The 14,619-nt window shown below is 39.3% G+C and overlaps 6 protein-coding genes across 6 annotated transcripts; 3 read left to right on the forward strand and 3 right to left on the reverse strand.

The window, feature by feature from the left end:
- The first annotated feature begins 17 nt into the window (after positions 1-17).
- Positions 18-1,122, forward strand: LOC115761524 (fumarylacetoacetate hydrolase domain-containing protein 2). The gene is made up of 3 exons (XM_030703295.1): positions 18-471; positions 540-871; positions 930-1,122. The coding sequence occupies exons 1-3, from the start codon at positions 79-81 to the stop codon at positions 1,096-1,098; spliced, it is 894 nt and encodes a 297-aa protein (XP_030559155.1). The 5' UTR covers positions 18-78; the 3' UTR covers positions 1,099-1,122.
- LOC115761525 (39S ribosomal protein L35, mitochondrial) lies at positions 1,093-1,881 on the reverse strand. The gene is made up of 2 exons (XM_030703296.1): positions 1,728-1,881; positions 1,093-1,660 (listed from the first exon to the last, which is right to left on the reverse strand). The coding sequence occupies exons 1-2, from the start codon at positions 1,750-1,752 to the stop codon at positions 1,161-1,163; spliced, it is 525 nt and encodes a 174-aa protein (XP_030559156.1). The 5' UTR covers positions 1,753-1,881; the 3' UTR covers positions 1,093-1,160.
- A 59-nt stretch (positions 1,882-1,940) lies between these two features.
- Positions 1,941-5,741, forward strand: LOC115761520 (MICOS complex subunit Mic60). The gene is made up of 8 exons (XM_030703290.1): positions 1,941-2,249; positions 2,484-2,689; positions 2,748-3,221; positions 3,278-3,426; positions 3,486-4,181; positions 4,898-5,056; positions 5,117-5,405; positions 5,466-5,741. Exons 1-8 carry the CDS (start codon positions 2,028-2,030, stop codon positions 5,641-5,643), a joined length of 2,373 nt encoding a protein of 790 aa, XP_030559150.1. The 5' UTR covers positions 1,941-2,027; the 3' UTR covers positions 5,644-5,741.
- A 65-nt stretch (positions 5,742-5,806) lies between these two features.
- Positions 5,807-7,157, reverse strand: LOC115761523 (fumarylacetoacetate hydrolase domain-containing protein 2A). The gene is made up of 3 exons (XM_030703294.1): positions 6,435-7,157; positions 6,048-6,376; positions 5,807-5,984 (listed from the first exon to the last, which is right to left on the reverse strand). The coding sequence occupies exons 1-3, from the start codon at positions 6,963-6,965 to the stop codon at positions 5,822-5,824; spliced, it is 1,023 nt and encodes a 340-aa protein (XP_030559154.1). The 5' UTR covers positions 6,966-7,157; the 3' UTR covers positions 5,807-5,821.
- A 422-nt stretch (positions 7,158-7,579) lies between these two features.
- Positions 7,580-9,656, forward strand: LOC115761521 (isocitrate dehydrogenase [NAD] subunit beta, mitochondrial). The gene is made up of 6 exons (XM_030703292.1): positions 7,580-7,724; positions 7,889-7,936; positions 7,997-8,092; positions 8,152-8,268; positions 8,343-8,924; positions 8,987-9,656. The coding sequence occupies exons 1-6, from the start codon at positions 7,683-7,685 to the stop codon at positions 9,215-9,217; spliced, it is 1,116 nt and encodes a 371-aa protein (XP_030559152.1). The 5' UTR covers positions 7,580-7,682; the 3' UTR covers positions 9,218-9,656.
- Positions 9,657-9,774: 118 nt separating this feature from the next.
- Positions 9,775-11,166, reverse strand: LOC115761522. Its single transcript, XM_030703293.1, has 4 exons — positions 10,624-11,166; positions 10,463-10,562; positions 10,182-10,401; positions 9,775-10,126 (listed from the first exon to the last, which is right to left on the reverse strand). The coding sequence occupies exons 1-4, from the start codon at positions 11,097-11,099 to the stop codon at positions 9,864-9,866; spliced, it is 1,059 nt and encodes a 352-aa protein (XP_030559153.1). The 5' UTR covers positions 11,100-11,166; the 3' UTR covers positions 9,775-9,863.
- Between the last annotated feature and the right edge of the window lie 3,453 nt (positions 11,167-14,619).

Raw genomic sequence — 14,619 nt, forward strand, 5'->3', positions numbered from 1 at the left:
TCGCTATTCGTGGTTTTACGTCACGTAACAAAATTCTTAACGAGTGGAGCTGGCCCCTGATCCATCGAACAGTTTTAAATGTTGGCTGCCAGAATGCGTTTCGTGCAATATTTGCGTAAGGGTGACCTCGCCAAGCGTCTTGGTCTGCTTGCCGACGATCAAAAGTCGCTTGTTGAGTTGTCCGGAGCGGAGGGTGTGCCCTGCGATTTGAAGACTTTGATTGCACAAAATCCCAATCTCGACGAGCTTGCGCAAAAGGCTCAAAGTCAGCCGAAGCTTACCTTGAACGATGACGTCACACTGCTGCCTCCACTCACCGAACCGGGCAAAATAATTTGCATTGGTCTCAACTACCAAGATCACTGTGATGAGCAGAACAAGCCGGCGCCAAAGGAGCCCATGTTTTTCAGCAAGTACAACAACACATTGGTGGGGCCAACGGATAATGTGATAGCCCACACTGCGAGTGACGTATGTGCCAAGAGCAGATATGTAAGATACGTAGACACAAATTACAGCCCATTCCGTTTATTTATCAGAAAATCGACTGGGAAGTGGAACTGGTGGTCGTCATTGGCAAGGTCGCCCGTCAAGTGCCTAAGGAGAAGGCGTTCGACTATGTGTTCGGCTACAGCGTTGCTCAGGACATTTCGGCACGTGACTGGCAAAAGGAACGCAACGGTGGCCAATTCCTTCTGGGCAAATCTATGGACACCTTCTGCCCGCTGGGCCCTGCCGTGGTGCACAAGAGCCTGGTCAAGAATGTGTACGATTTGCCGCTGAAAACGTGGATCAATGGTGTGGAGAAGCAAAACGGCAATACGGGCAATATGATCTACAAAATCGATGATGTCATTAATCGACTAACCCAGTGAGTAGCAAGAAAGCAATGATCAAATAATGGCTAATCGTGACTTGGATATTATCAGATCCATTACGCTGCTGCCTGGCGACATCATTTTGACTGGCACACCAAAAGGCGTGGGAATGCACCGCAGTCCGCCAGAGTATCTGAAACCAGGAGATGTCATCAAGACAGAGATTGTTGGTCTGGGTACGATGTCTAACCCAGTGGTTGCCCCTTGCATAGCAAACTAATTGTTCCAAATGTTATTATGTTAACCAAATAATCGCTGTGCATGTTATTATATTTTTATGAATTACACTTTGAATGTTTTCGATTTGGTCGCAAAGTATTCATCGCGCTTGTGATAGGGCGCATACGGATCATCGATATAATGTTTGGGCCGACGCCAGTAGCTAGTTACCATTTTGTCCAACAGCCAACTTTGTGTGGCATTTGTAAATACATGTTGTCGCAGACGACGGCGCAGTTCAGCGGACTTTTTGAAGAGTTTCTTTTGACGGCCAGAGTGTGTTCTGATCCATGCGCCCCAGTCCAGGCGTTTGAAACGCTTTAGCACCGCCTTCACAGACTTGCGTTTGCCCTTGATGAGCGAGAATTTGGTGACGCTGCGAGCAGGCACTGCGGCTGGCACAGGTGCCTGTAACAGCGTCGGCGTTGACGTTAGGCTGCTGGCGGGAAGTAGATTCGGCTTGCGCTGCGCTGGAGCGGACGCAGCAATCAAGTGTCCAAAGCATGCACGTTGGGTGTGCTGCAGCGCGTACGCCGGCTGAACGCGGCAGACACTGCGTAGCGCTGTTAACCAAATAATTCGGCATACAAATAACTGATATATATTGATTTAAACAAGTATGTAGCTTACCACCAGCGACTAGTGTACGCAGCATTTTAAGTTGTTTAATTGATCTGAATAATGTCCAAAATATTTGGTACACAGTCGCGTAACAGCCTTTAGCTAGTCAGCTGTTTGACAGTTACATTTGCCATTCACATTGGCAATCGACGGTGTGCGCACATTTTAAAACAACGTTTTTTACACTTCATATACATTCAATTTTTATTTGTAGTTGTAAATAGTATAAAATTGAGTCAAATTAATGTTAGAAATTTATGTTGATTTAATACTTTATACACGCTTCAATTGCGACCCATTACTGCACGAATGGAAAAAGCTGGCAGCAATCGGTTGCCATTCTTCTGTAAACGTGCGCACAACGTCGACGGCCAGCGAGTCAGCCAGTATTTGTCGTTGGAGAGAAATTGGGCAGGAAAATTATTCTCGCCGCCGGTTAGAGTCTGCAGCAGACACTATCAAATTAAATTAACGAAATTCTGTGGCATCATGTATCGGCTAGCAGTTATTGAGTGCAAGAGTGCGATGCAGGTAATATGTGTGACAAAACAACGTGAAAATCAATCGAGTCGGTGACGTCGCCGCCGCCCGACCGACCCCCTCTCGCCCACAAACAAAGCCAATTGCAAAAATATACAAGAGTGCTTGTGTGTTATGTCATCTACGAATTGCAAAAAATGTCCAAAATTCCAGCAGTGCAACACTGCTTGACAATTGGATTGTGCTTCCGTTTCCAATCAGAATTGTTCGGTTGTATCTTTCTAGCGCACTCTGCCTCCAACCAGCAGCAGACAATACAGTAACAATAACAACAGAAGCCACGGCGGTAATGGACAACAGCAGCAACAACAACAACAACGGCAAAAAGGCAGCCTGCCCCCGCCACCTAACGCACGCGAAGCTGGCTTTGGCAAAGTGATGCTCCTATTGACACCACTGGCTGCAGTCGGCGGCGTAATCACCTATTCCAAGTGAGTACTCTTCCATGTTCTGTAGTTTGTTTGTGTTAATAAAAGCGTAACATCGCAGATACGACAAGGATTTCCGTAATATGGTTGAGAAGAATGTGCCTGGCGCTGAATCAGTCATCAAAGTCGTGCTGCAGGAGGAGGCACCGTTCCAGGGCATAACCAAAAATGTAAACGAACAACTCGACAAAGTTAAGTCGACCTTTAATAGCGTATCCGACTCGGTAAGCTCCGCTTCTAATAAGGTAACGAGTTTCTTTGGCGGCAAGAGCGTTCCCGATGTAAAACCTGCATCCACCAAACCAAGCCCGCCCACGGTACAAAAATCAGAAGCACCGAAAGCTAAAGAAACTGCCCCAGTCAAAAGTGAACCAAAAACTGCTGCCAAGTCGGATCCAGCACCGCCAGAAGCAAAACCCGCTCCGCCAAAGGTGCAACCGTTGCCACAGGAAGTCTTGGAACTGGAGAAGTCCATTGAGCTGTCAGCGCAGCTGGCGATCCAGGAATATAATGCTGCCATTGGAATTTTAAAGAGGTGTGCATTGTAAACCTACTCGCCTATCTCGAGATGTTTATAGATCTTTTACGCAGTTTTAATGAGGATGTCCGACGTGTGGTCGACAAGGCGGTTGAGCATGGTGAGAACTCGCTCTGGGCGACACTGAAGAACCGAGCAAGTGCTAGAGATACGGCTGTATCGAAAGCTGAGCGTGCGGCTCGTGAAGCTCAGGAAAAGATTGGTGAGTGCTCTTTAGAATGTAAAAGCATCGAATAAAACTGAACGCATTTTTCCTTATAGAGCGCTGTGAAGTTGCTTTGAGCAAAGCGGCCACTGCAAAGAACCATGAGAAGGTAGAGAATGTGCGTAACAAGATTAAAAAGCTTGTGTCGCACATTGGCAAAGCCAAGGACGAGCTGTATAGACAAAAGGATACGGCGAGTGTATCTGACAAATATTGGCGCAGCGTTGAGCAGGCACGCAACTATTTCATTGACGAAATCGAGTCCATTTTCCCTGGCATTAATCTGTCTGAAAAAAAGTTGAACTTATCGAAAGAGGATTTGGATTTGTTCATACTGCACGCCTACTCACATGTGGTGGCCTACCAAAAAGAATTGCAGCGCCTGCAAACCGACGGCGAATTGCGTCTGAAGCGTGCCATTGATTCCTTGCGAGGTGATAATAGCTCCGAGGCACTGCGTGCCCAACTTGAGTTTCATCTGGAGGCGGAGAAGCGCAAGCTCTCGGTGGAAAATCAAAAAAAGATATTCCAAATCCATGCAGATGCGGACAAGCAGTTGCGTTTGCAGCTCAAAAAACAGGCCGAAGCCCACACGGATCACATTAAGGATATTGTGGCACAACGAGAAACGGATATGACGCGCGCTTTTCAGCGCGAGCTGGATGAAAAACTGGCTGCCGAAAAAGCCAACTACAAACTCCAGCTGGCTGCTATGCTTGGCAAGCTGCGCGGAATGGATGCTGCATTAGCTGGTACGTAAATTATTACAATGCATAACTGTAGAAAGATTCTGTAACATAGTTAAGCTGGAAAACGATTGAGTGTCGAGATTTATCAATGCAGAGCTGTGTTTAACACAGATTCAAAATTCCCTAACCCACATTCGGGCTTACATAACATTGAGGGTTCTTTCACTTACTCCCGATCTGCTTCTCATTCCCTCAATGCTGAAAAATCCAACATAAATCGCATAACAAGGTAGTATATAGGATAATGGTTAGTAAGTGCGATCGATTTGATTTTAGTCTGTATAACATATACTTTATGGAGTTGGATGCTTGTTATATTTTGAATAATCACACATGATTAGCAGCAATGTGCATACATATATTTTCTCACCCGTAAGTCTGACAAAGTCAACATTTGCACGATGAGGTGCTCTCCACAAAAGTTAAAAATACTTGTGACTCTTTTGTACTTGTATTAAGAATCAAAACATGCTTTTACATGAAACCAGCTATACATATATAAGAGTAGTTTATCATTAAATATGAATTGGATAGAGGACCGATTGTTTTCCAGCTTACAGTACTCATGGCTAGCATTTTAATGTTATAAACACCCTAAATTGCTCTCATATGCTGCTTGTTTAGAAATAGAGGACAAGTTTACAGGTATTCCCCGTGCTTATAATCATATTTAAATAGTTATCATGCTTTTACCAAGAGTTTTTTTCTCATCCATATAGAACGCGCTGAAACTGAGCGCTCTGCCAACCAGGCGCAAGCCTTATGGGCTGCCTGTCAAGCGCTTTGGGCTTCAGTGCGCACGGCTACACCCGGTGTGCATTATAAGGATAAATTGCGACCCCTGAAGAACGAGATCAGTGCTATTGCAAAGGTGGCTGGTGAGTGGAATAGACATACATAAGGAGGAAAACTCTCGTAATACGTGTAACTGTTTTCAGAGGGTGACGAACTGGTGATTGCCGTTTTGGAAAATATGCCTAAGGAAGCTCAGGAGCGCGGAGTGTTCCCCGAGGATGCGCTACGTGAACGCTTCCTAAACGTTGAGCGAATTGCTCGCCGTTTGGCGATGGTACCCGAAAACGGAGGAAGCCTGCCCATTTATTTCCTATCTTTTCTGCAATCACTTTTTATTTTGCGGCCAGATAATCCCGTCTCTAGGGATGAGCTGGAGAACAAACCCTTTGACTACAGCAAATTGGACACGTATGATATATTGAATAGAGCCAGGTATGTCTACTAAATTGATTTATAAAATAGATTATTGAGTATTGATTGTCTTGTTGTTAGGTACCATGTCGACCGTGGTGACTTCCTACAGGCGCTTAAATACTTGAACCTACTAGAGGGTGCACCCCGTGAAGTTGCCAGCGACTGGATGAAGGAGACTCGCCTCATGCTGGAGACACAGCAAGCGGCAAATACGTTGATGGCGCATGCCGCAGCCAGTGGTTTGATGTACTTGTAAATTATGTTCCCTATCACGTCGCCCATTTAGTTATCGATTTGTTTTAATTTTACTCTAAAAAGTCTATCAAAAAAAATCACTACTTAAAAAAACATTGTGAAATTTTGTTTTAGAAGCAATTATACAAATTATAAATATAGAGGCCTATAATGGGCAATGAAACAAATTAGGATGGAATTTAAGCATAAGGGTTAACGACTTTATTTCTCATTTTACCCAATTTTTGTATTTCACTCTCGACAAGATCACCGGGCTTAAGAAAACTTGACGGATTACGGTATGCACCAGAACCAGCTGGGGTGCCGGTCAAAATTATGTCACCAGGGCAAAGGGTCATGAATCTATTGTGGATTGGATAATAAAATGTAAAATGAAACCGTGTATCTATCTATCTATCCACTTACTGAGAGAGTCGATGAATGAGGAAGTCAATTTTAAAGATCATATTCTTCGTGTTGCCGCATTGTCGCTGCTCACCGTTAACAATCGTCTTGATCCACAGATTATTTACATCGGGCACATGAGACTTGTGTACGATAACCGGTCCCAGTGGGCAGAAGGTGTCCAAAGATTTCCCTAACATTGTTTGACCACCATGCAATACATTCCAATCTCGTGCATTAATATCCTGAGCAATCATATAACCAAAAACACAGCTCATAGCCGCGTTACGAGAGACATGGCGGCATTTTTTGCCAATAACCACAGCTAACTCGCAGCCATAGTCAATGCGCTGCAAATATGATTTAGCGAAATTAGCCTGAATCGCATATAACATGATTTCCACTTGCCTTGGCTATTTGATGGGCACGAATATTGTCTAGAGCACCAGTGATGGACGTACCGAATTTGACAAAAAACTCTGGCGTTTTTGGTATACTTTCGTGGCGCTCGTTGCAGCCATCATAGTAATTACAGCCAACGCCAATTATTTTACCCGGCGAATCTATAGGAGGTAACAGCCTCAGGTCCTGTTTTACATCGTCCACCTCCATGAACTGTGCGCTGCTAATAAGACTTTTCATGCAGTATCTCTGCTGTATAAAACTGACCATGTCGGGCGAGGCACAGGTTTTGGATGATAATTCAATCATTTTAGAACCGTTCTCAGACACCATGCCAAGACGTTTGTTGGTATCCCCAGAACGTATGTACTGCATAAAGCGGCATTTCGGAATGTGGTATTCGCTATGGCAGGATGAAATAATTGGCTCTAATGGATTTTTCATTTGCTCCCATCCAATTCTTTCTAGTGGAGATGCTTTCGCATGAATGCGTGCAAATCCAAAGCTGTTACGCAGCAAAGACACTGCAGCTCTCATAATTTGGGTTCATGTATTTGTTTATTGTATACAATGCGGTAATTTTGAAAATTGAGCAAACTCTGCAATCCAAAAAATTCCGAATGTAACGCTTTCACTGTGCACAGCTCCCAAAATAACTAATAATAAACCATTTTATGTTTTGAAGTTTAACTCTTGTCCCTAGCCTCCGTTGCCATAGAATGATTTTATTTACTGATGTTTTTCGGTTTAGTGTCAATGGCAAAAAAAAAAAAGAGAATATCCTTGAAATTATTAACAAACATGATTTCAGTGTTGGAAACGTCATCATAGTTTTCATAATGTTATGCAACGGTCACATATGCTTCTATCCGGCAGTTCTTCAATATGTGTTTGATTTTTGGCGCTGCTTATCGATATAACGAATTTCATTTTTATATCAATATATTATGACATAATACTTGATATCTCAATATATTTATTTATTATTTATGCCATGCTAGTAGAAGCTCACTGTAAAAAGCATGTTTTTTGTGTTTCACAATTGAGACAAATTGAAGTATCAAGCTAAAAAAAGAAAATAAGTTATCGGAATTTATAACATGTGATTTTCGATATATTAACAACAACCCTAGTCAGCTGTTGTGTAGGTTTCCGATTATAATTTCGCAAAGCAAAATTAAAAGTTTTAACATTTTTACATTTAGGTCTATTTGATTATCTCTAATAAGCACAATTGTCTAAAGTACGAGCAAGATGTCGATGCTGGCTAGAACCCTGGGACGCACCTTTTTTCAGGTAAACCTCACACAGAGGTCGCCAAGTGCTTACATAAACACTTGCCAAGTTCTCTGCAGCAGCCGCTTGTGGCCAAGACCAGCACAGATGCCAATTTTTTTGAGGTTAACATCCTCGCAGGCGAATACTAATAACTAATCATTCTATTTATTGCATGTATACAGGCAGCGGCAGTGCGCAGACTGCATGTCTCGGCGGCGCTCAATGCTGATGTATGTACATATTTGGAATGTTAAAAAGTATAAATGTTTTAAAGATTGCGATTTTTGCAGGATGCCACCTATAACGCAAATAGAACCACTTGCACCTTGATACCCGGCGATGGTGTCGGTCCCGAGTTGGTCTATTCGCTGCAGGAGGTCTTTAAGGTGAACTTTTATTACCAAATTCGCGTTATGCAGTTTTTATTAACGTTAATCCTGTTTAGGCAGCAAATGTGCCCGTTGACTTTGAAACGTTCTTTTTGTCGGAAATCAACCCCGGACTAAGCGCCAAGCTTGAAGATGTTGTGGCCTCCATACGGAAGAATAAAGTTTGTATTAAGGTAAGCTGTTATCAGTCGTAGCGTTATAGACACAGACGTAATCCGATCTTAATCCAATCTCGTAATTTGTACAGGGCATTTTGGCCACACCCGATTACAGCAATGAGGGTGAACTGCAGACGCTTAACATGAAACTCCGCACAGAACTGGATTTGTATGCGAATGTGGTGCATGTTCGTAGTTTACCTGGTGTTAAGACGCGCCACAACAACATCGATACGGTCATTATTCGTGAACAGACCGAAGGTGAATACTCAGCTTTGGAGCACGAATCGGTGCCCGGCATTGTAGAATGCTTGAAGATCGTGACTGCCAAGAAGTCGATGCGCATTGCCAAGTTTGCCTTCGATTATGCCACCAAAAATAACCGCAAGAAGGTTACAGCGGTGCACAAGGCCAACATCATGAAACTAGGTGATGGTCTGTTCCTGAAGTCGTGTGAGGAAATCTCAAAACTGTATCCCCGCATCGAGCTTGACAAAATGATTGTGGACAATACGACTATGCAAATGGTGTCCAATCCCAATCAATTTGATGTGATGGTTACCCCAAATCTGTACGGTGCCATTGTCGATAACTTGGCCTCTGGCTTGGTCGGCGGCGCTGGCGTCGTTGCTGGTGCTTCATACTCGGCGGATGCGGTCGTATTTGAACCGGTAAGCAAACATTTGACTCCGGCAATGTAATAAGAATCTCATGTCTTTCATTGCTTTTACAGGGCGCACGTCATACCTTTGCCCAGGCTGTGGGCAAGAATCTTGCAAATCCTACGGCCATGTTAATGTGCGGCACAAAAATGCTGCGCCACATTAATTTGCCAACTTATAGCGAAGTTATTCAAAATGCCATAAACCAGGTGCTCAAGGAGGGCAAGGTGCGCACCAAAGATTTAGGTGGACAATCCACCACGCAGGACTTTACGCGTGCCGTTATTGCCAACCTGCACTAGACATGTTTCAAAAATTCAGCGACAACAATAGTTGGCCCAAAGGATCACGCATGCTTAGACAAGAAACAGTTGTGTTGCCCAAATTATTGTTTCACATTTTTAGTTGTCTTTCATTCATTCAGTATGATTTCCTTCCATAATTCAATGCATTCTTTGAGTATTATTTCTGGCGAATATTTATGTTTAGTGCAATTACCTCGCCTCCCCCCGCCTCCCTAAAAACTTTAGTTATACAAATTGGCCGTTATGTTTATTATGTTGTGATTATGTATTATTTTTTGCAAAATCCAAATTGGATTCGAATTTTGCCATCAACATTAAATTTATGACAAGCAAAAAGAAAACAAAAATTAAAATCAATTAAGTTAAACCAACTCAAAGTGTAGCGAGAACCACGATGCAACAAATAGAAATTTAAATAAATAAAATTTGAAAGCGATGCCAAATGTGCAGCTCTTTGAGCTCTTTGACAAATGTAAAAATTATTGTTACCTTATCCTTTTCAACAAAATCGGGACGCCGCCAACCCGGCATTCAATGGAAAAAAACGGCTTAGAAACTATTCCACATTTTATTTCACAAAATATATATAAGAAAAACCGAAAGAACAACACCAAAATATTTGTAAAATGTAAATTGTCTAGAGTTACGATCCCTTGGGCTTGGCCAATTCTATAAGCCGCGGCGAAGCTTTGGCCTTGAGCGCCGCGGGCGAGATAGCAAAAGGATTCTCTCGTATGTGCGTGTTTTCGAACTCCTTTGGCTCGGCCAGCTCCTTCATGCGCGATGATATCTTGTATTTTAGAGCGTTTGGTGATATGGCGAATGGATCGTCTTTGAGGTCGGCCGGCCCCAAATTGGCATCGTGCTTTGCCAGCGGCTGTGACATCTCCTTGATACGTTCGCTCGCTGTGAATAGATGTTGGAAATAGGGTATTTAATACAAGTACTCAGGTTAACTTACGTTTGTACTTGAGAGCATTGGGGGAAACTTTCTCTGGATTTTCATTAGTGTGCACATTTGGTCGAGCCACAGGTTCGGCCAATTTCTTAACACGATCCGTCGCTCTGTAGTTGCGCATGCTGGGCGTGATCTCCCATTCCTGCTTAACGTCCTCCAGGTATACTTTTGGACGCGCTAGTTTCTTAAGGCGACGCTGATCAACCTCTCCTGCTTTACGTTCCTGTATAACAAAAGCAAATAAATTAAGTAATTCGACTAAATTGTCCTCTTAACTGATTTACCGGCGCTGGTTCCTTTTTCGGGACCTTGGGCTTGGCCAGTTTCTTGATATACATCTCGCGTTTCTTTTTTTGTTTAGCAGTTAGCTTCTTCTTTATGGCCCTGTGTAGATTTTATTTATATTATTAATAAAAGCGCTAAGAAATAGCAACTTGAAACTTACGGTTTCTTCAGTGGCTGCAAATTCCCCAGACGACTGTAAAGTGACATAAAACTATAACGTAACCATCGATTTATTATGCCCTCGCCAATTGTATCACCGGCACTTATGGCTTCATTACGACGATGAAGCAGTCGTCTAACCGTTGGCAAGGCTAGTTGTTCGGTGCGAGTGTGCATAGGATAATCGGCTGGAACGATCTCAATTGTCCTTTTGAATGGACATGAACATCTGGGAAGAAAACGGCACTGGGGATTTCTGGGTATAGCTAGCTCCATGATACGTTTGCGTTTGGTAAAACGTTTTTGATGTCGTTCGTAAAGCTTTTTTAGCTCCTTCCCAATATCCCTAAGAAAACATTCAGCGTCGCTTGGTATAGGATCTCGTACTTGACAGCAATCGGGACGAACATTGTCGGCTAGTTTGAGACAGGTCGTTAGCTCTGGACTTAGATCACATTTTAATCGTTTCAAAGCCATTTTTTTTTATAAATTTTTTTTTTTTAATTTTTTTATTAATAATTAGTAATTATTTGTCAGCACAGAAAATTTACTGCCATCTGCTTGGGAAAACAATGTGAAATTAAATTGTTTAGCTACCTACAAGGCCTACTAACCAGATCATCTATCCGTTCCATAGAATTTGTATTCGAAGGAATTTGATTTGAAAAACATTGAATATTCGACGATTTGAACGAAATAAAAGGCTGTGTTTTCATTTATGTTTTATTAAATGTTTATTGCCAGTATTCATCAAAATACTGAGAGCTCCATGTTCACATCATTACAAGTTAGTAGTTGTGTTTTGTTTCTTCTCATTTGTAAGTATGTATGTCTTTAGTAGATTTTGCCATTATGCCTCCATTTTTCACATTCATATACACAAATCGAATTGTTATTTCTTTGCAATTTCAATTTTACACAATTGTTGTTTAGCATTTTATTGCAATAAAATGTTGCTAGAATTGCAATTGAATTGGAAATATTGATCTTGGCATTGAATTCGTAGTGAGAACAAAATTAATGTCGTAAATTAATAACCATGATGATAATTATAATTTCTTGTTCCTTTTTTGCGTACATAGAATTTTAGCAGACATACACAAATATATATACTATAAATTTGAATTTATCATTTACTAAGTTGACATAAATTTTGCTAATTTAATTGTTTAAATTTGTGTGACTTTCCTTTGAATTATGTTTGCCTGCTGTAGAAGAAAACCCACCTAGCTTTCGTATCTTGATATATATATTTTTTTATACTTATTTACACCAAAATTACACCAAATAATAATTTTCTATTCAACTAAATTTTCTTTGGTTTGAAATTTGATGGCGCTTATGATTTTGTTTAATACACAATTCCAGCCAAATTTTTAGTACTTGAATATTCTTAACTTCAATTTTGTTTACTTGCATATCGTATACAAATTTCCTTACGTTTAAAATTGTTTTTTTTTTTTTCAATATCCGAGAGTTTTGACTGACATTTATTGAAATTTTCGGTTGTCTTTTATATATTACCATATATATGGTAATGTATAGGTATATATATTACCAAAGGGGATTTTTTTTTGTACATACGTACAATTTTGTTTTTAATTTTTATAATTTTTATTCACACACATACACACATAATAGTTTGTGATATATTCAAAATGCTTCCCTAGAAGTTCCTTAGATTTTTTTTTTTTTTGTTGGTTTTTGCATATCGGGTTCATTTTCCGTTCAGATATGCGTCCAATTTCTGTTTCAATTTTGATGTACATTTCTCAAATGATTACCAGTTGTTAAATAAATTTTTATTTGGTCCCTGAAGCTGTTGAGTTTAGATTAACGATAGCTTTATTTGTATGTGTTAGTTTTGCCTTCATAACCAGGTCTAGAACATTGCTGGTACGTAAGTATCCTAACTATTTCCAAAGTGTTTAGTGGGTTAAAGGAATTCAAACATTTAAGAATCGTTACGAAAAATTAAGTGAAACATAAACAGTTTTCTTTTTTTAAGAATTCTCAAACAAATGTCTTGTTATTTATTCTGTGCCAATCTTTTGCATTGTTGTTGCTGTTGTTTATTTGTTGCCTATTTGATTTTGTTAAATGTGAAAATGGAGCAAATATTGACGGTGTTAGGATATTAATTTGTTCCTCGCAACCCCATCACAGTCAATATTTACTTTGGGCTATTGTTAAGTATTTAATAAACGTACTAGATTCATAGATTACTATTGCATTTTATGATAATACTTTTAGCATTTGTATTTGTGTAAATATATAGCATATAAGTTGAACGTGTAGCCGTTTCTCGTTTAGGGCGAAAGTTTAAAATAAAAGCCTCTGTGTGTCTAAGAAATGGAAATCAAAATGAAAAGCGCAGCTGTTGAACTAAAATATTTGTTTTTATTAATAAACATTTTCAGCGTAAATATATGATATATTGTATATATATATTTTGCGTTTAAAACATAATAAGTAAATAATAAAAATAACGAAAATCATGAACTTAATCTTAAGTATAAGTGTATATATAACAATTATGCACGCTGAACAAATTTTCATTTAAATATAACTTATCTCAATCCTATAACTCTTTTGTTTTTATTTTTAAACAAATTAAGCAATATTTTTTATTGGTAGTTAATGAAATTATATCTCTTTTTGAAATTTAGGAAAGATATTCCTTGGTTTTTTGTATATTTTTTTTAAAATTTTAATATATATATATATATATATATATATATATATATATATATATATAAAGAACTAATAGTAAATTAAAGAAAATTTGAAAACATTATTTCTATGGAATTTATCATTCAAATAATCGGTTTGTTGTTGTTGTTGAAATTCTTAATTTTTGCATGCTTGGCTGGTGTTTGCTTAAGTTTTTATCTTTGCTTTTGTTGTTGTTGTTGTTTTTGTTGATGTCCTGGTTTTAATGCTAAATACATACATATGCTATCTGAACTTATGGGCTATTGCTAATCATAATGCATTTATATGTAGTTACGCTTATTGGCTGTGAAACAGTTTTCAACTTGTTTATGTTTTACACAAGTAAATGTTTTTGCTGTGATTGATAAATGCACAAAAAAAAAAAACAAAGAATTTTGCTTCGTTTGCTAAGTTGTTGTTTGCGTTAAAATGTACTTTTTATTTTTTGTTTATTATTTTGTTTTTTATTGTACTTGCATCAGTTTTGAACGCATCGAGGGCGTCGTCTTTGTTGTAGTAAAAATAATCTAAATGTATGCTGTTAAAAACGAGAAACTTTTTATCATTTTAGTGCTTCAACAAAGGCTGAGAAATGTTGCATACAAATTGTAACAAACTGTTCGTTAAGAAGAGTATTACGCTTTGCTTAAGATGCAATCACCTGTTTTTCTATGTTTATTTGCCTTTTGGGTTCGCCAATAACTTAGAACTATTGCTGTTGGTTTTATTTTTATTGGTTAATATGAGTATGAATATTTTTTACTAGGGCTATTGTTTTTTTTTGTTTTCTGTTTTTTTTTTTTTATCTGTTTACTGTAAATGTATTTATAAAGAGTGATGGTTGAGTGGATAATTGAAATAAAAATTGTTTCAGTTACTTATGACAAACGTTTCGAGCGTTTTTACGAATGCCTTGCATATTCTTGTGCAATGCTGCGTATACGCAATGCAAAATGTTGCGCATACGCCATGTGAAAACTGCTCTGCGCTCTCTCTCGATATTGTTCTGCTTCTTTTTTCTTTTGCTGTCTTAATTGTCTTGTCTATTGTATGCTTGGCTATGATCGTTAATTATGTGGCTATTGTATTGGTTATTGCTATGAATTGGAATTGAATTGAAAATTAGTTGTTTTGAGTTTGTTAATTCTGTGTGTTGTTGTCGTGTGTGTTTGTTTACTTGTTTGTTGTAATGTTAATTGTTTGTGGCTATGGCTATTTCTATTACTGTTGCTATTTTAGTTTGTAGTAAGAGTAGTACTATTGTTTAATAAAATTGTTTGGT

This window comes from Drosophila novamexicana, unplaced genomic scaffold, assembly GCF_003285875.2.
Source record: "Drosophila novamexicana strain 15010-1031.04,08,12 unplaced genomic scaffold, DnovRS2.1 tig00000485-arrow-pilon, whole genome shotgun sequence".
In the NCBI taxonomy this organism is placed as follows: Eukaryota; Metazoa; Arthropoda; class Insecta; order Diptera; family Drosophilidae; genus Drosophila; species Drosophila novamexicana.

Bases quoted from the DNA above. Each gene is read 5' to 3' on its own strand.
- LOC115761522 (XM_030703293.1), bottom strand. From the start codon at position 11,099: ATGGCTTTGAAACGATTAAAATGTGATCTAAGTCCAGAGCTAACGACC. The intron at 10,563-10,623 runs GTAAGTTTCAAG...AAATCTACACAG, and splicing joins TTGCAGCCACTGAAGAAACC to GGCCATAAAGAAGAAGCTAA. The intron at 10,127-10,181 runs GTAAGTTAACCT...ATCTATTCACAG, and splicing joins CAATGCTCTCAAGTACAAAC to CGAGCGAACGTATCAAGGAG.
- LOC115761521 (XM_030703292.1), top strand. From the start codon at position 7,683: ATGTCGATGCTGGCTAGAACCCTGGGACGCACCTTTTTTCAG. The intron at 7,725-7,888 runs GTAAACCTCACA...GCATGTATACAG, and splicing joins TGGGACGCACCTTTTTTCAG to GCAGCGGCAGTGCGCAGACT. The intron at 8,093-8,151 runs GTGAACTTTTAT...AATCCTGTTTAG, and splicing joins CGCTGCAGGAGGTCTTTAAG to GCAGCAAATGTGCCCGTTGA.
- LOC115761523 (XM_030703294.1), bottom strand. From the start codon at position 6,965: ATGAGAGCTGCAGTGTCTTTGCTGCGTAACAGCTTTGGATTTGCACGC. The intron at 6,377-6,434 runs GCAAGTGGAAAT...TCATATTTGCAG, and splicing joins GTGCCCATCAAATAGCCAAG to CGCATTGACTATGGCTGCGA. The intron at 5,985-6,047 runs GTAAGTGGATAG...AATCCACAATAG, and splicing joins CTCATTCATCGACTCTCTCA to ATTCATGACCCTTTGCCCTG.
- LOC115761525 (XM_030703296.1), bottom strand. From the start codon at position 1,752: ATGCTGCGTACACTAGTCGCTGGTG. The intron at 1,661-1,727 runs GTAAGCTACATA...TTTGGTTAACAG, and splicing joins GCGTACACTAGTCGCTGGTG to CGCTACGCAGTGTCTGCCGC.
- LOC115761524 (XM_030703295.1), top strand. From the start codon at position 79: ATGTTGGCTGCCAGAATGCGTTTCGTGCAATATTTGCGTAAGGGTGAC. The intron at 472-539 runs GTATGTGCCAAG...TTTATTTATCAG, and splicing joins TAGCCCACACTGCGAGTGAC to AAAATCGACTGGGAAGTGGA. The intron at 872-929 runs GTGAGTAGCAAG...GGATATTATCAG, and splicing joins GTCATTAATCGACTAACCCA to ATCCATTACGCTGCTGCCTG.
- LOC115761520 (XM_030703290.1), top strand. From the start codon at position 2,028: ATGGAAAAAGCTGGCAGCAATCGGTTGCCATTCTTCTGTAAACGTGCG. The intron at 4,182-4,897 runs GTACGTAAATTA...TCATCCATATAG, and splicing joins AATGGATGCTGCATTAGCTG to AACGCGCTGAAACTGAGCGC. The intron at 5,057-5,116 runs GTGAGTGGAATA...AACTGTTTTCAG, and splicing joins TGCTATTGCAAAGGTGGCTG to AGGGTGACGAACTGGTGATT.